A 19,699-nucleotide genomic window follows, 5' to 3' on the forward strand; every position below is an offset into this window, starting at 1 on the left:
CCTGTTCTCCTATTCTAATCCATCCCATTCTCTCTATGATAAATTAGTTAAATAGCCGGAGCGGGACTGACATTCAGCAGTTGAGGCATTGTTCGGGATTTCCACTTTACCCTGGCGCCGGGTGGGAGTTGACCGCTCAGCGTTACAAGGCTCAGAAGCACTTGACTTGGCTTTGATTACTACATACACGAGACCGTAGACCCGGGAGAGGAAGGGAGAGAGAGTGCGAGGGGGCAGGACTTCTTTTCTCTTCTGCTATTAAGTGGAAACTGTTTTTCGCTCTCAAAGTTCAGCTCAGTCCTCGCAAGCGGCTTCTTCCCTCCAAGCTGCAAGACTTTATTCTTTGCGCCAATGTCTTTGTTTTTTCGCCTTTTCATACTTTTTAGGGGGAGCCTGAGTATCAAAAGGCAATGCTCCTCCTAATTAGACCCACTCCTCGTATTCATTTAAGTTCCATCGCATTGCACTTTTTGTTCATGTTATTTTGAGTTTGGATATAAAGTATTTACAGTTTACTTTGTCTTTGTGTTTGTTTTGGATGAAGATGACCTACGTGTATTGTTCGTTATCTGAAAGCATGATGCTGGTTAAGTTTATTTTCTTTTGCCTGGTGGAGTTTTATGCCGGCGGCGCAGTTCGCGACACCGGTTTGGTCACTTTCGAGGAATCTGTTACACCTGTGACCGATTCGCTTCTCGCACCTGCCCTCCGTAGAAACGGAATTGTGCAAAACATCGATCGGATCTACCACGGGGGTGGAAAAGTGGGCTATCTCATCTATATGGACGGCAGGAAATTTCAATTGGATATGGAAAGGGACGAGGCTGTTTTATCCCACCACTTCAGTTCCAGGTATGTGGATGCGATACATACGACTGACGATCGTATACGACCACTGCACAAGGAGTGTGTTTACCGTGGCACAGTGGATTCCAATCCTGAATCTCTTGCGCTTTTCAGTCTGTGCCGTGGCCGGCTGGAGGGCTTTTTTGCGTTGAAGCACGCCCGTTACACTGTTAAACCGCTCGCCATGGTGAAAGGACAGGAGAACGATGCGCATTCCGTGGAGGATGCAGCCTCGGACCGGGAGCTTCACTATTATACCCGAGAGGGTTTCAGTTTTGAGGCAATGCCCATGCGTGAGAGCTGTGGCACGCGAGAAGGGCGAGGGCGCAGGCATGCCAAAGGAAAGCGCCGTCGCGGAGAACTGGGAAGGAGAACTCACAGACGCAGTTTTGCGCTGGATGAACAGGGACGTCAAGTGCATGGCGCAAGGTGGTGGCTCTCAAGGTCCGATTCTCACATAGCAGGTAAGAGGCGCAAGAGGTCGGTTTCTCGCGCCAGGCACGTGGAACTGCTTCTAGTTGCAGACGAGTCAATGTCAAAGAAGTACGGCAAAGATCTGAACCACTACCTGTTGACGCTGGCTTCTATCGCCTCCAAACTCTACGGCCACGCCAGCATCGAGAACCCCATCCGCCTCTCGGTTGTAAAAGTGGTGTTGGTGACGGAGAAGGAGAAAGGATTGGAGATTTCTAAGAATGCGGCGGCTACCCTGAAGAGTTTTTGCAAGTGGCAAAATCAGCAGAATCCGCTGGATGATGACCACCAAGAGCACCATGACGCGGCCATCCTCTTCACCAGGCAGGTAAACAGCTCACCTTGTTCAAACAGTCAGTATTACTCACAATGGGTATTTGCAGTCTTCTGGTGAATACTTGCCCAACTTTCCCCTGTTATTGAGTGGAAATTCACAGTAAATATTTGAAATATTACAGGTTTCATAGATTGGGCATGACTTGCAATATGAACACAACTGAAACTAATTTACTGGGGTATTGTAGCCAGAATATAAACACATAACCTATCCACACTGACCTGGCTTATTTCAATCTATGAGGTTGTTTATTTAAATCTATGTTAAAAAAATAAATAAATAACTGTGCCCAGCACAGGGTTCAGTCATGCAGATTGACCTTCACAAACCGTTTCCCTCCCCTGCAGTCCGTCTGCTCTCTGCACATTGTTGCTCTCTCTCTCTCTCTCTCTCTCTCTCTCTCTCTCTCTCTCTCTCTCTCTCTCTCTCTCTGTCTCTCCAAGAAATAAAAAAACGGTTTCCTACAAGTGCCGTTCTGGGCACTGGCCAGCCCCTACTCCCTGCTCTTTGCTGTCCAGTGATCTCTGTAGCCCTGCACACACATTCTTCTCCGACCAGGATGTAGTTGCAATCAACTGGTGAGATATCAGTTTTTCACCCGCCGAAACCAAAACCCTCAGGTCGCTTCCAGCATTTGTCCCTTGTCTTAGTTCTGCCGTTTCCAGGGCAGGGGAGGTCAGGAAAGCCCTGTAAGTGACATGTGGAAATGTAATATAAACAGCGAACTCTTTTGATCCGAATTCCACGGCGTTGAACTTGACCCGCAGTGCGAGACACAAGGCTCTTTCTCTATCGCGGGCGGACGCGTTACTGCAGGGTACGGGCGTGCGAGCGGTTGTTTGTGTGAAGCAGGGACGGCCTCGACAGTGCTGCGGTGGTGGGCTGGCGAGCTGGCGCGCTCCTGCTGCTTCTTAACGCACCACATCCGACCAAGGGTGCACCTTCAGCTGGAAAACTGGGAGGGCTGAAACTCATGGACCCCGTGAACTGCCACCCTGGAGAGGAGTCCAGGGGCATACCATCCCCCCGGAAGACATGAAATACGTCTGACTGCTGTGCGTTATATCACAATCACAACATTAAATCCCTGTCTTTATTATATTAAATTTTTATCATGATATGATCTGGGGGGGGGGGGGGGTATTTGGCCTATTTTGTTATATTTCATCACCCCATAAATTAAGCGCTTGCACCCAACGCTCTTAACACCTGCTGAAGGCTTCTGCTGGACTGTTGAGTACAGACCGTTCTCCCAAAACGCGAACCGCCATTACCGTTACGCTCCTATGCGGGCCCACAAGTGTCATAAATAACATGTGCTACGCTACGTTTATTCAGCTTGCTGCTTTAGCAGAACAGGAGGTCATAGCCGCTGTCAATCATTACTCACAGCGTGCTCAATTTACGGTCCTATAACATACAGTAGCAATAAACACTGTAAAATCACAATGTACTTTAGTTATAAGCTGCGCACACGTGCAATATACCGCGCTTCTAATCTGCAGACAGACCTGATGCAAACTGCAGACCAGCAAAGTACTGCAGTTATTGGGACAGACTGACAACGTGCTGCAGTTACACTCTGTCCTTTCATCTTAGACTCTGGAGACTTTTACATACTGCTCTCGTAACGTAAAGGAGCCTCCCAGTATGCAACAGTTACCCTGTGCAGACACACGGCGTACTTTACTTAGAAGCACTTAAGCCTTCCGGCTGAGCCCCAGTGATAAATTTTGCAGAATGACAGCGCGTCGCCATTTCTTACATTGCGCACACTCAGCATCCTGTACATCTGCAGGTCTAAACGCTGGCTCGTAACTCACGGGCAGACTGAGACTGACAGCACGCCACGGCCGTAAATGCACAGTTGTGAATCGCGCGGTTATGCGCAGCTTGCTCATACAGCCATGGTAAAATCTGCAGGATCACAATATACTGCCGCTGTTAGTAGTTATTCAGGCTGATAGGCCGGCTCATGATGTCATTCTGGGTTTCATGCCTTCTGCGAGACACTGCTTTGTCTGTATGCAGGTCCCGCAGAAGGGACCCGCCCAGAGTACAGGCTGTCCCTCAGAGTGTACGGTTTGATCCTCATTCGGGACGGTTTGAGCGCCACGCTGCATGGTTTGATGCACTGGTGGAATTTTGGACATACGGTCTTTTCCAGTGTACAGAACCACGTGACGTAGTATCACAGTTCATTTCATATTTCTGCAGGACTGCACAATAACTATTGGGTTGTGTGTGTGTGTGTGTGTGCGTGTGTGAATGTATGCATGCATGTGTGCCTGTGTGTGAGAGCGAGAGAGACCGAGAGCACGTGAGTGTTTGATCATTAGATGTTATATCACTGGTGGAGTGGATGCATGGCTGCCCTCAGTATTGCTCCTCTATGTCTCTAATGAGAAACAATGATGCGATTGTGAGACCTTGGCCACCCTGCCGATGGAGCGCGCAATATAGCGGGATTAGAGTCCAACACAGCGGGGTTTCAGTCTCATGGCAAGACAGGCCGAAACACACACACACACGCACACACACACACACACACACACAGAGAAGAGAGCTCACTCTGCAGCCTTTTGTACGCGCATTCCACTCTGCCTCTACACACAATGGTCTTGTTTTTTGTTTGCCCCAGAAATGAAAAGGAAATTCCACAGAAAATCAAAAAAACGAGTGTGCCTGCGTCCCATCTTCAGAACAGCTGGAGCGGTTTCTGTCAGACGCCGAATCCAACACTTTTCATCCAAGAATCAAAGCACTTCTTGGGATTTGCCTGCATCGCTTGGAGCCGTCCTGTCTCCTATGTAACGCTGTGATTAATAACACTGTTATTAACCACGTGCTGCTGCCATCAGTATCTATGCAGTGGACACTGACAGAAAATTTACTGCATCCGTATGTCTGTATATAGTCATAATCACGTGTTACAAAAACATTGAGAATTTCCAGAATTGTATTGGATTAAGGAGACTTCAGGGAAAAGCAAATGGTCTATTCACCTCAATAATGTAGTGTCTGAGCCAAGTGAAAAGGCACGCTTTATTTCTGCAGTAAGTGTGGGATATATCACACGAAAGCAGTTAGAACTGTGACTTAAGGAAAAACAAGACTTCTACTTTTCCTTTTTTGGGAATTAGATTCCTCATTAGATAAACACTTCTTGTTGTCATTCACTGTCCCCAGATCACGCGGTTCATCGTTAAGTGCTTTTTAAACATGGAAGTTTTATTTAGCACCTCAGCATTATCAAGTTCTTATAATGTAACGAAGAAGTGCCCTTTAGTAACCCCTGTCCCTATGGTAGAGGAACAGGCACGTTCAAATAGGCACACACGGCATGTAAACACTCACGCACACACACATATACATAAAAATACAAGTGCATTCACACACACACACACACACACACACACACTTTCACGTGTATAAACACTCAGGCATACATGCACACACACAAACACGCACACATGCATATACGTACACATTCAAATGTAAGTGCATTCACGCACACACACGCACACACAGTCTCGTGCACATAAACACTCACGTACCCACACACACAATAATGCAATTGCATCACACACAAACACGCACACATGCACATACGTACACATTCAAATGTAAGTGCATTCACGCACACACACGCACACACAGTCTCGTGCACATAAACACTCACATACCCACACACACAATAATGCAATTGCATCACACACAAACAGTCTTACAGTTCAGCGCTCTCGAAAGTCGCCCACCCCCAATGCCACGTGCGAGTGTGTGTAGGAGTCTGTGCACCCATTGGCTGTCAGGACCCATATATGGGAGGGCTTTCCCCTTCCCAGGGAGCGTGTTTGCATTCGGAGGCAAAGGCATTTCTCACATGCTACTTTCTATCAGAGGTAACTAATGACAACGTGTAGAATCCACACACTCGTGACTCATGTGGGAGATGTGTGGAGAACACCGCGTTCTGTACCGATGCACGACTCGACTGAGGTGAAATTTCTGCGGTCTAATCTGGAGGAAGAGTCCTGTCCTCTACTCCAATTCAATACTATAACCTCATCATCCGCCTCAGGGCATGCGTGAACTTCCCTTGACATTTCCCCGACACTGTGGAAGTACTCACTTGACTGCCCTAGGGATTATGATGGAGAGGGTCAAAAGGTGACTGTACTTGGATGACACGTTGCCTTTGGAACACACTACACGATTGGAATACACTTTACCATTGGAACACATGTTGCCTTTGGAAGACACTTTTCCATTGGAACACGCTTTTCCATTGGACCACACTTTTCCATTGGAACGCACTTTATCACTGGAACGCTCTACATCATTGAAGCTCACTTCACCATTGAAACACTTATTTAGTATTATGTGGCATCATTGGAGTGAAAGCCATTAATTGTTTGGGATGGAGTGGGTAATGTATGGGGTGGAGACTAGACATTTTGTCCCTCATTTCTTCAATTTCTTCATTCATCAATTTTACTTTTTATTCATTCCTGTTGTCATCAACTTCGAACCCCTCATTCAACTGTCACACAGCACTCTGGGGCTCTCTTCCTCTTACACTCCTTCAATGCAATTGTTCATGTTTTTTATTTTATTTTAGCCTAACAGCAGTCACTGAGTATCTTACAAGTGTCTAGCTTGCTGATTTTAACTATGCTAATTGGTATAAAGGATAAGGCTATCCTTTGAACCTGTCAGAGTTGTGTTTTTTGGGCTGTCTTTCAAGTTGGATGTCTGGCCCAACTGCTATTCTAAACGCTTACGTATGCATATTCTTACGGTCCCTGTGATACTGAAGTGTGATTGGCCCTCGGTGTTTATGTGTGCATGTGTGGTGCATATGTGTGTTCGTGTATGCATTGCGTGCGTTGCGTGTGTGTATGCGTGTCTGTCTGTGCGTGCGTGTGCGTGGATGCGTGCGCCTGATTGAACTCTCCGTGTGAGTAATGTAATCAGGGAGGTGGACTGATGCAGTGTCTCCCCCCCCTTCCTGACCTACATACCTTTCCTTCTACTCTCATTTCATTTTACTCATTCCTGTCTTTCTTTCTCTGCCCGTCCCTCCCAGGTGTCCACAAAAAACATTGTGGTCAGAATGAAAAGAAACGCCAAAATTTGTTTTCCAGAAAGCTCTCCACATGTGTTCCCCATGACCTTGTGCAGTGGGTGGGAGCGGAAGAGAGAGAAAGAGGAGAGTTGGAGAGAGAGAGGAACGACAGACCCAGAGAGGAAAAATGGAAAAAGAAAAGGAGAGGGCGATGAAGGGTGAAGGAATGATGAAGGGGGGGTGGGGGGGGTGGGCGGTTAAGTGGAGGGTGAAGGCGAGGGTGGGGTGGGAGTGAAGTCATCTCCAAACCCCTCTTTCAGCTGTCAGTCGACCCGGGCCGACGGACGTCCCCGCTCCTCCACAAAGCGCGCCGAGGGCCAAAACGCCAGCTTTCCAAACCGCTCGCGTGCGTGCGACTCTCTGTCGATGTTTTCCTCCGGTATTGCACTCGACGAGCGGCAGACACACACAGCTATCCCATTACCAGCGGTGTTCATCACACTTACTCCGTGTCCCGAGGCTTCTGTCAACAGCACATTATTCAGGGCGTGTGCTGCTGAAGTCTTCAGATGCCTGGGCCTCGAGGAGGAGCGGGGTTCACAGTGTTCGGCTCGGCGTGGGAGCCCCGGGCCCCGACACCCTGGAGACACCCTGTCACAGGGGCTTCGCACAGGCACACAAACATCATTATCGCGGGGGCTCTCAGGCCTGCTCAGATAGCTTCAGCAAGCCCAGCCAGGGCCAAACGGGCTTCCTGGATCCACATTCCTCTGCCTGTTGGGCTGGATCACTGAGTTCCATAGTCCTTATCTGACATTTGTATTGTCCAAGAGTACAAGGTCATGTTTGTGGTCATGCGTGTGTGTGTGGGAATGTGTGCATGCGTGTGTGTGTCTTTACCAGTGTCTTATTACTGTGCTTCTCATGTCGTAATTGCTGGGAAACATGGTTTTATTGGGACACGCAACACTTAAACATTGAGAAGGAACACGCAAAAGCACAAACACTTTGTGGTTAACTTGGAATTTCACTTTTATGTCTCCCTTTACCACGAAATTAACATTTGCTTTTCTGCTTTCCAAATTGAACACTGATTCCAGGCTTTCCCCACATGTATGGCAGAAAGCTCCCATTAGCCAAAAAGAGGATTGCGGTCCTGAACAAATGCAAATGGAATCTGACTTTGCCTTGGAGCCAGGACTCATGTGGGCCACATGGAGCCGATATCGGCACATTCAATGCCCACGTCTCCACATCACTAATGGGGCTTTCACAAGGCCCCAGAGAGTCCTTCAAACCATCCCTATTTTAAAACAACTCTGCCTAGAACCATGTCTTTGTCTCCTTTTGATCACCCTTCTTTAAAACTATCCCTCTCTGTGTTCTGGAGTGGTGCTCTTGTATTCTGCTGTGTCGGCCGTGTCTTTACGTGTTTGTTAATGGAGGATTCCCGGCGGGACTGAAGGGTAAATACGTACACACCCAAACTCGCACAGGGAGGGGGCGAAGCACTTCATGTGGAAATTATCCTGTTTCTAAATTTGGCTGAATAAAAAAACCAAAAACATAACGGAACTTTAACAGGGAGGAACGCAGCAGCAGTGGGCCATGCAGTGGTTTTTGTACACGTGTGCGTTCGTCTGGGTACGGGTAAATCCACACATCCTGCCACGAGATCATGTCACAGCACTCTCACCTCCCACAAGCAGTCACTTGTGGGCTTCAAATGGGCGACAATTTACTAATATTTAATTAGCAAATATTTATTCTGCTTGGTTATTGTTCCATGTTCCCTGTCTTTCCGGTTTCTTCACCGGCTTGCTTAGTGTTACAAGCTTCACTGCATTGTACATCGCTCTGTATAAGAGCGTCTGCCAAATACCTGTAATGTAATGTAATGTAACAAGCTCCCCAACATGACTTGTGGATGCCAGAATCGGCTCTCTTTGGAAATGAATGGACCCGATGACAAATTCACTTCTTCTGTGGCTTCACCCTGAGTTTGCGCTTGCGTGTAGCCTGCTGAAGCGGTTGTGCCCTGGCAGTGGCGTAGCCAGGCCGCGTGTTGACGTGTGACTGCGCCCCCTGCAGGACCTGTGTGGGCACCACTCCTGCGACACGCTGGGCATGGCTGACGTGGGCACCATCTGCTCTCCGGAGCGGAGCTGTGCCGTGATCGAGGACGACGGACTGCACGCCGCATTCACCGTGGCGCACGAGATCGGTACGCAGAATCACACCTTCCTGTGTGTGTGTGTGTGTGTGTGTGTGTCCACCATGGCTCTCCCAATGTCCTCACCATGTAGCAAAAAATGTGTGCATATATCTGCGTGTCTTTTTGAGATAGAGAAGGAGAGAGAAAAACTGATCAGTGCAGACGGAGACCATCACAGAATGCAGCCCCCTCTGACCTCACTGGTGCCAATACACCCTGAACCTCCCCCATTTGGCAGTTATTTGCAGCCCCCTCCCAGCAACACCCCCAATTTCCCTGTTCTCTGACACCGACCCGCTTTCCACCAGCAGCAACAGAATTGCATCAGTGAACAGCAGAAGCTCCCTCCCTAGAGCAATACTGTCAGTCCTGGGCCCTGGCACTAAATCTTTTAATTACAAGAATAATGAAGCTCCTGGGTGGCTTCTACTGTTACAGTGTGCAGATCAGTGGTTCCCAACTCTTTATGGAGATCTTACACCCTCTGGGTTTTCACTCCAACCTTAACAAAGCACACCTCATTCAGCAGCGTGAGATCTTGTTCAGCTGCTTATTAGTAGAGTCAGGTGTGCCATTTTATGGTTTGAATTGAAAACCTATACGATGGTAGGACTCCAGGAACAGAGTTTAGAACTACTGTACATGGTTGCCCCTGTGTGATATTGATTATAGACTGTGTCATTGCTGACTATGGCTAGCAGCACTGCTAGGATAATGCATAATTGACCACAGCTTTGCCCATGACTGACAGGATTCAATCAGCTGGAATAACAGTAGCCTGTATTCAATCAATATCTGTCCTTAACTTCAACTAACAGGCAGATGTAAGCGTTACACTTTTTTTTCCCAAGCTGTTTTGCAAAATAGTATTTGTGCTTGCTGAACTCACCAAATTGTATTAGGAAGAGACAGAATGCATATTTGCATTAAATTCTAAATCTGAATTTAAGATGTTGTCTCATCCCTCACCAGTGCCCTCCACAGGTCAACCAGGGTCTCACAGTCTGCTTACTCAAGCAGCACATGGAAGGGCCTGATTTCCTTAGACCGTTAGCATGCACAACACCTTTTAGCACACGCAAAGCTAATAACACAAGCAATAACTGTTGCAAAACAGGGTTGGGCAGCCCTGTTATAGGCAAAGTGATCACCCCCTGCTCCTACACGACATAGAACATGCACACATAGGAAGTGCTTGTCTGTCAGTGTGCACATGTCTGTGAGTTTGTGCTAATGTGTCTCTGCTTGTTTTAGCTGGCAGGGGATGTTTTCCAGAGGGAGAGAAAGTTGAAAGTTAACTAGCTAAGCCTGTTGGGTGTACCCCTGTATCCAATCAGTATCGCTTTCCACTGTGTTTCTGACTGTTTCACTCTCATCTATTGAATTCTAATCAGTTCAAATGAGCTCCATTGGCATGGAAATTAATAGGATGTTTTTTTTTGCCTATGGCCCTGTATTTCACCATCATTCATCCCACTTAACTTAAAAGAACATGTTGTCTCCTCTCTTTCTCTCCCTCTCTCTCTCTCTCTCTCTCTCTCTCTCTCTCACATACACATCTAATTTTAGAAAATGTGAATATACTGTTTGTGTATAATATTCTGTGCGCAAGCATAATAAAGTCCAGTGTTTGGCAGTACTGCAAAGGATGTCACGAGCGATGTCACTCCCTCACACGTGAAAAGCAGTGGCTGACCCCTTGTCTGGGGACGTGCGCCTTCAGCTGAATGGGCTGGCACGCTGAGTGCTTTGGTGTGCAGGCTGATTGCAGTTCGATCCCCTAGCCGTATATCGCCTGTTACATAACGATCATGTAAACACATTGAGGGTTTACACGACCTTGACGCAGTCACCTTTGCCAAATATAATCCATTGCAGCGGAGTTCTAGACAGCAGGCTTACTAAATTACACTTATGGCAGTTGTCTTTCAGACCCGTGACATAACTGCTCATGGTAAACCTTGCAGCAATGACATTGACTGATGACAAACGACATCCGTGAAGTTGTCTGTGCCAAACTACACATTCAATAAACAGATTTTTATAGCAAAGCCACGCCTAGGCACTGGGTATTCTAGTCCAAACATTGTGACTCCTGTTCAAACAGTGTATGGATAGTGAAGATGAGGCAGGAGATAATGGAGTTTATGGATGGTCACATTGACAGCAGATCTTTCGGTTGATTTTCAGTCCCCTGGTTTGTTTCATCCTTTAGTAACAATGAATTGAGTTGCGGCTGTCTGCCCTGGTGTGTTTACAGATCTGCAGTTTGTGTTCCATACCCATACATTAATGCGTATACGTGTGTATGTGTGTGTGTGTGTGTGCGTGTGGAACAGGACACCTCCTGGGCCTGTCTCACGACGACTCTAAGTTCTGTGAGGAGCGATTCGGCTCCAACGAGGACAAGCGCCTCATGTCCTCCATCCTCACCTCCATCGACGCCTCCAAGCCCTGGAGCCGCTGCACCTCCTCCACCATCACTGACTTCTTCGACGACGGCAACGGTGAGTCAGAGGCTCAGAGAGAGGCCTTGACCTTCAAATGACCTCGTAAGACGCTTTGTGGTAAAAACATCTGCCAAAGCACTACATTTTAATTAGAGAGAGATAGATAGATAGAAAGAGAAAGTGCAATTGATAGATAGATACAGTAGATAGAGATACAGAGTGTGTGAGAGAGAGTGAAATGTGTCAGAGAGAAATTTCTAGGGAAATCTGTATTAGTTCAGTTCTGCATTCCACGCATTTGCCCATAAAGCGAAAATAAATACCGTGTTCACAATTCTCAGGCACACCCCTTTACGAAAAGGTTATTTTTGACTTACATAAAGTGTAAGGGAAATACATATGTTATATAATATATTCATTTTTGTGACATTATGCATTTTTATACATTTTTATATTCATCCTCAGTGACTGACATCAGTTATGACAGCAATATAAGGAGTACATTATGTAATATGTGACATGTAGAAATAATGCCTGAAAATGTATTAATAGATTTTATGTGTATATCTGTCTTTGATAACAGACTCTAGTCTTTATTAAACCCTGACTTTAATGTTATAAATGATCTCGCTGGGACTTAGAATAACAAGATCTCTTCATAAAATGGCCCCATTAGGTTTATTCTCTGAGATATGGGACTTAGACAGAGCTTGCATTATCTCTGAATGATGGCCTGTTTCTCTGTGGGGAGCCAACGCACCATACAGTCATTCACTAATTTAACACTCTTCACATTTCAACAGATTAAAAACAATTGTGTGCAGCAGTGTATATTATCCATGTACGTTTAAATGTGCAAAATGCACTTTAAATCCATCCTTATTATATGTACACTCAGTTTCCACCTGTGTGATCTGGGAAATCTGGTTTATTCACATACCTTGTGTCTCTGCCAGCCTCAGGGCTCTATGGTGCTCCCATTTTAGTATTTGCTCCTGGATGTGTGCTAACTGGAAAAATGTTTTGGGGGCACATATACTTACTGGTATACATTAATGTGCTTCTACATTTTCCAGCTTAGGAGCACACGTTAGCATAGAGCTCTTGGAATCTCAAGGAGTCTTGCATAACAGGGCAGTGAGAGGACATGGGGCAGTGGAAATGAGCAGATAAGGGGCAATTATCACGCACACGTCCGTCTCCCCATACTGCCTCATCCTACACCCAATGCCTATATGCACCTAACCTTAAACCGCACTCCCCTCTGACCCCCTGTTCTCCTGGGTCCTATCACCGATCTATCTACCTGGTTTTCCCCCCTCCCCCCCCACAGCCGAATGCCTGCTAGACTCCCCCCGCCAGGCCATCCTGGGGCCTGAGGAGCTCCCGGGGCAGAGCTACGACGCTATCCGGCAGTGCCGCCTGGCGTTCGGGGCGGAGTACACGGTGTGCCCGGGCATGGACGTGTGCGCCCGGCTGTGGTGCGCCGTGATTCGGCAGGGCCAGATGGTCTGCCTCACCAAGAAGCTGCCAGCCGTGGAGGGCACACCCTGCGGCAAGGGCCGCATCTGCCTGCACGGAAAGTGCGTGGACAAGACCCGCAAGAAGCAGTACTCGGTGAGTGCGGTCCGCCATTTTGTCTCGGGCGCCGAAACCTGGTACCACTGTGGCACCGCTTCCCATATAACTGGTACCTAGCTGAGTGAAACGCAAAGCAGATTTCACTGCCCCATCCAACGCGCCACAACTATCTGATGTTACATTCGCTCTGTCGACTCGGTCAGTGGCAAGCTAGCTAATGTTAAACTAGGCCAAAATGCAGTGAAACGGTATAAATTGTAAGTATGAATTTCAACTTTAAAAAACAACAACAACATTGTCTCATTCTGTCAGCAGCCATTTGGCTGTGGGTACCTGCCTGCATCACTGGGAGGAGCTAATCCAAGAAGCATTAACCAGTTGAAACCCCCTCTAACCCAGGTCCACCCGCACTGTGTCCCACCCCCCGCCACTCCCATTCGTAGTCAATAACATAACCAAGCATAACCACACTAATAATGACTGGTTTGTATTGGCCAGCCTGTGGTTGCTGTGCCTTTATTGACTACTATTGAGTGTTCTGTGCGCTGTATACGATGGGAAGTGATGGACACATAGAGGTGCCCAGGAGCTTGATTACACTGAGCCTCAGTACTCTGTGTGCTGGGCAGTGAGCTTAAAGGGAATCATTACCCCAGGCAGCCATTGATCTGCCTGTGTGTGTGTGTTTATGGGTTCACAAGCATGCATATGTATGTGTGCGCGTGTGTGTGTGTGTGTGAGCATGCGTGTGTGTATGTGTGTGTGTGTGTGTGTGTGTGTGTGTTTGCATGTCTGTGCGTGTTTGCATGTGTGTGCATTTACATGTCTGTGTGTGAGCGTGTGTGTGTATGTGTGTGTGTGTGTGTGTGTATAAGTTTGTGTGTGTGAGCGTGTGTGAGGCAACAGAGTTGAAAGGCAACTCAAGGTGAAGCAGTGGCTGTGTGAATAATATTGATTTTGACTGTCCATAGCTTTTCCTCCCTGTCTGGCTCCCTGTGATATAACACTGCTGTACAGAGACAAACAGAGAGAACGTGAGATAAAGAGAGAAAACGTGAGCTTGAGACAGAGAGAGAGAGACCAGGCTCCCTTTACAGACAAAGTTTGTTTTAGCAAGATTAACAAAAGTGAGGAATGTGTGCACGCGTGTGTGTGTGCTCGTGTGTGTGTCTTTCCGAGTTGCTTTCTAAAATCAGTTTCTAAATGCAGAACCCTTTTGCCATTTCATCATACAATTTTGTTAAATTCTCTGAAACTGTAACATTGACACTGTCTGCTTTTCTTCATGTCTCTCTGGTTTTCTCCCAGACCTCGAACCATGGCAGCTGGAGTTCATGGGGGTCCTGGGGCACATGCTCTCGTTCATGTGGTGGGGGAGTGCAGTTCGCTCAGCGTCTGTGCAACAACCCTCCACCCCGAAATAACGGGAGGTACTGCACGGGCAAGAGGGCCATCTACAGGTCCTGCAATGGGAGCCCCTGCCCAGAGACCAGTGAGTCTCCCTGATGCCATGACTTGGGCCTACTTCCCTCTTCTTCTTCTTCTTCTTCTTCTTCTTCTTCTTCTTCTTCTAATATATTCTTCTTCTTCTTCTTCTTCTTCTTCTTCTTCTTACTGCATTTTAGCAGATAACCTAAGGCCATACAATTTATCAGATAATTATAGTAATGAACTTCACCAAGAAGAGGTATGCAGGTATACGAACACGCACACACACCCACACACAAACACGCACACACACACAAATACTTTGGATGGTATTGTTTAGATTTTGCAGGTACTGGTGCTGAAACTATTTTAAAAACTATTTGCCAGAATCAAATGATAAAAATTATAATTATAGTAATGAACAGAGTCTTTAACAAGTAAGATAAATAGAAAAAGAATATATTGATGAAATGATAAAGGACGTATGATTAATATTGGATGAATACTGAGACTCCGGTTCTTCTCTTCCCCAGCTAAGAGTTTCCGTCTGCAGCAGTGCGAGTCGCGTAACGGGCACCAAACCGACCCCAAGGGGGTGAAGACCTTTGTGGAATGGGTGCCCAAGTTTGCCGGGGTCCTGCCCTCCGATGTGTGTAAACTGACGTGTCGAGCCAAGGGAACGGGATACTACGTAGTGTTCGCCCAGAGGGTGAGTGACAGATGAGACCTTCTACAGGGAAAGGGAAGGGGCGGGGCTTAGTACTGAAAGAGGAAGGAACTGTATAAAGGGGCGGAGCCTATGATCTACGTTACTGTACTGGGTATGATAATGGAGATATATTATCATCAAAAGGCTCATTGTGTACGAGGACTGATTCTGATTCTCGGGTGATATGCTGACGTGGCCCAACTGTCATGCTGTTACACTTGACTCCAGAGGGTTGCATGTTTAATTCCCGGGTGGGGCAATTGCCTTCAATTTTTATTTCATTTGCCAAGCAAATGAACCCTTTGGGATGTTTTTTCAACATTATAAGTGTTCTCGAACTCGATTCGATGCTCGGATACCAGCAGCGATTGTTATCGTAAGAATATTAAGCTGGTTATGGTTGTGCACTTTGTTGTACGTCGCTCTGGATAATGTAATGTGATGAAGATGAGGAGGAGGAGGAGGAGGAAAGGGGCACACTGACCTGCTGTGTCTCTGCAGGTGACGGATGGCACGGAGTGCAGGCCGTACAGCAGTTCGGTGTGTGTGAAGGGGAAGTGTGTGCGCACCGGTTGTGACGGGATCATCGGCTCCAAACTGCAGTTCGACAAGTGCGGCATCTGTGGAGGGGACAGCACCAGCTGTGTAAAGGTGGTGGGAAACTTCACCAAGAAGAGGTATGCACACGCGAACACGCATGAGCATGCACACGCACACACCCACACGCACACAAACATGCATACACATGCACACACACACACACACACGCATGCACACACACCCACACACACAGACACGCACACACAAATACTTGGGATTTTGCAGGTACTGGTGCTGAAACAATTTAAAAAACTATTTGCCAGAATCAAATCTGAATCTTCAAAATGAAAACCAAATGACGACATTAAAGAACTATTTTATTGCAAAGGATTTCAACAATGTATTTGTTTTATTTAATTGATTAAATTATATTTTCTATTCATCATTTAAACCATTTTGCTGTTAGCATTTTGACCTAGCGTAACATTAGCTAGCTTGCTGTTGGTATGCGCTGTCACTGACTGCGTTAACAGAAGATAACATTAGCTAGTGAAGGCCTGCAATGGGAGCATGGGAGAAGCTTCTCTTCTCTGTAACCGCCATTTTAGAGCGCTGGATGGTGGTGGACAACAGTGGATATTTCAGTCGGTAGCTCAGATATTGAAACCAAAATAAGGCACCGAATGATTCGGTTTCATAGGTCTTTGTTGTATGGGAACTGAGGCAGCGGTGGTATCTGGTTTTGTTAGCTAACCCTAATTAATACACAATGTAGATAATACATAAAACTGTTATTTATTAGTTTTATGTATTTGGTAGACATTGGTATCCAGAGCAACTCATAAGGCTGTCAAGGAAAGATATTAAAACTTGAGAGCAACAAGAGACCAACTGAGGTCATTACCAGAGCTAAGATATGAGACACTGCACTGGACAGCCGTATCTGAGGACAGAGGAAACCTGCAAGTAATCAGACATTGAGCAGACAGGGCAGCAGACACCATTTCCACACAGACAGTGTTGAAGACCATTTCTATCTTCTGCCTCGGTTTTTCATTTCAGCTCATGTCCACAAATATGTCCTGTGGGTATTGTAAAGACAATAATACAATACAAAATATTTTCTCTTTGGTATGTGTGGTACATGTTGGTATATGTATGGGTGTGTGTGAGTGGTAAACCCCCACAGATATTTCCTGTGGGTATTTTAAGGGCAAATACAAAATATTAGTCGTAGTATGCTGTATGCGTATGTGTGTGTGTGTGTGTGTGTGTGGTGAACCCCCTATTCTCCCATCTCCTGCAGTAAGGGCTACACGGACGTGGTGAAGATCCCGGAAGGTTCCACCCACATTAAGGTGCGGCAGCACAAGCCCAAGGACCAGCTGCGCTTCACAGCCTACCTGGCGCTGCGGCGGGCCAGCGGGGACTACCTGCTGAACGGGAAGTTCATGATCTCCACGTCGGAGACGGTCATCCCCCTCAGCGGCATGGTGCTCAACTACAGCGGCTGGAGCCAGAGGGACGACTTCCTGCACAGCATGGGCCCCGGGGCCCTGGGAGAGGAGCTGAGGGTGCAGATCCTGGCCACCGACGCCAAGCGGCCGCTGGACGTGCGCTACAGCTTCTTCGCGCCGCGCAAGGCGGCCCCGCCCTCCCCGACCCCGCCCGCGGCCAAGGGCCCGCAGTGGGCCCCGGGGCCCTGGCTGGCGTGCTCGCGGACGTGCGACGCGGGGTGGCAGACCCGCACCGTGCAGTGCAAGGACCCGCGGGGCGGGCTGACCAAGGGCTGCCCGCTGGGGGACCGGCCCTCCGCTTTCAAACACTGCCTCAGCAGGAAGTGCTGACGGCTGGATGGCCCCGGAGCGGACACGCGCCGTACGGACGCACGCTGACGCGCAGAGCGCCTCCCCTCTGCCATCCTGTCACTTCCAACCGCCCTCCATTTTGGCAGTGATTACCCCTTGTTTATAATTTACCGTCTATATTGTCCTTTTTGGTATTATTTCAGTTTTTTGCCAGTTAAGGCTTGCGCGTTTGAACTCCTGAACAAGGGCTTTGAACATGGGACACCCCCCGCCCCCCCCCATCTCAGTAAGCACTTTTAAGCTGCTCCTGCCCCAGCCCAATCTGGTGTAGTCCTGTTTGAGACCCCCAGGGGGCGATACGCAGGACCACCGGGCCTGAGCTGCTCGCTCTGTGCGGCTCCCAACAACATTTCTACAGAGTAGAACTGAAGCATGAAGCATAAGATGGACTCTATGACTGTCGGCTTGTGCAAACAGAGTGGACTGCACTCACTGGGTGTTAAAGAGAGAGAGAGCTACAGATAGATGCAAAGACAGAGGGAGAGAGGGCTATAGACAGAAGGAAGGATAAAGGGAGAGAGGGCTGTTGACAGAAAGTGCAGACTGAGTGCAGTCTCAATGCCAGAGTGGTGTGTGTGTACATTTAGTTCTTTGTGCAAGCCCAGAATTCACACACTACCCTGTAAGCTGATCCACACAGTGGGTTATACCTGGGTGGGGGTTGCGCTCCATAGAAATGTAGCACACAGGAGCACTGCAATTCTCTCATTTACGTTTTTCTGTATCATCCTTGTGTAGTCTGTCCGTGTGTATGTCTGTCTGTGTGTATGTCTGTCTGAAGTGTTGTAGTACGACAATGTGTGCCCTGAATACTCGCAAGAGGGAATGTGGAAAGGGAGGAACGTCACACCATCAAACGGTTCCTGAACTTTCAAATCTCATACTCACTCACATTCACCCAGTCACCGACTCACTTTCACTCACTGAATCACTCCCTCACACTGTCACCAACTCACTTTCACTTTAACCTACTGATTCATTGACAAAAAAAATTATTCACTCCCACACTGATTCATTTAGAACTGATTCTTTCGCAAAGATTCAATCTTTGCTATCACTCTTAGCTATCCCCACCATTCAAAATTCATTCCCACAGCCCTGCCCAAGGAGGGAGTGATTCAGTCCACAGATTTCTTTCACATCCTTGGCAGTGGTTATACTAGTGGGCAATCCCAAATTGACATAGGACAATGCAAAGAAACCATGGGAATAATTGTTCAAACTTAAAGATTGACCTCCCCCATATTGCCACTAGCTCACACACCCTTTCAGCCTCACAAATGAACTCACTGTCTCTGTTTCAGTCATCTTTATTTTCATCCACAGCTGCTCGTACCATGGTGTACAAACACACAATATGCACTAAAGTACAAACACCTCCACACACATACACACACATTCTCTCTCTCTCTCTCTCTCTCTCTCACACACACACACACACACACACACACAACATGTATGGCAATAAGGAAAGGCAGGAGCGTGTTTTTAACGGTCATATGAGTGATTCTATGTTGTCTGAATTATGAAGTCAGGGGCCCTGTCCTCATAATCCCAAAGGTCCTCATAATGTTCAGGTTTATTGGCCTCATAATGCTATAAAACCTGTGCGCTCACACACACACACACACACACACATTCATACACACACAGACATGAAAACATTCACGCACACACACCATGTGTCCATTTCCGTTAACCCATCCCACCATGAGGATACGTCCCTATCATGAACAACAGAAACACAGCACTGAAATCATAATTTATTGTCTGTACAACTTGTATGTGAAAAATTATTTATTACGATTATTTTGTATGATAATTATTATTTAACGGGAAATACCAATTGTGCAGAACGTTTCATTTTCTAAAGGAAATAATGTTTTTACAGTGTCTGTTGAATATATGTATATAAATATATATTTAAATATGTGTATATTTTATGAATGTGTCTTGGATGTGTTTGCACTTCAGTATTGCACAGCAGCTATTTTGTGGATAGTCTGCTATTTACATCAAAATTAACCTGTCCCATTAACCTGCTCACTCCCATTCACTCTCATTAATCTGTCCCATAAACCTGCTCACTCCCATTCACTCTCATTAAACTGTCCCATCCATAAACCTGCTCACTCTCATTCACTCTCATTAATCTGTCCCATAAACCTGCTCACTCTCATTCA

At 47.1% G+C, this 19,699-nt stretch overlaps 1 protein-coding gene across 2 annotated transcripts; it reads left to right on the forward strand.

Annotated features, from left to right (window-relative positions):
- The first annotated feature begins 320 nt into the window (after nucleotides 1-320).
- LOC133116597 (A disintegrin and metalloproteinase with thrombospondin motifs 5) lies at nucleotides 321-17,764 on the forward strand. Of its 2 annotated transcripts, XM_061226331.1 has the most exons (9): nucleotides 321-852; nucleotides 961-1,648; nucleotides 8,817-8,949; nucleotides 11,280-11,447; nucleotides 12,724-13,007; nucleotides 14,280-14,463; nucleotides 14,933-15,108; nucleotides 15,610-15,785; nucleotides 16,955-17,764. In XM_061226331.1, exons 1-9 carry the CDS (start codon nucleotides 539-541, stop codon nucleotides 17,493-17,495), a joined length of 2,664 nt encoding a protein of 887 aa, XP_061082315.1. In that variant the 5' UTR covers nucleotides 321-538; the 3' UTR covers nucleotides 17,496-17,764. The 2 variants fall into 2 exon arrangements, with proteins under 2 accessions (XP_061082315.1, XP_061082314.1); XM_061226330.1 differs by having other exon boundaries at nucleotides 321-1,648.
- Nucleotides 17,765-19,699: the final 1,935 nt, after the last annotated feature.

The sequence above is a fragment of the Conger conger genome, chromosome 17, assembly GCF_963514075.1.
Source record: "Conger conger chromosome 17, fConCon1.1, whole genome shotgun sequence".
Lineage (NCBI taxonomy): Eukaryota > Metazoa > Chordata > Actinopteri > Anguilliformes > Congridae > Conger > Conger conger.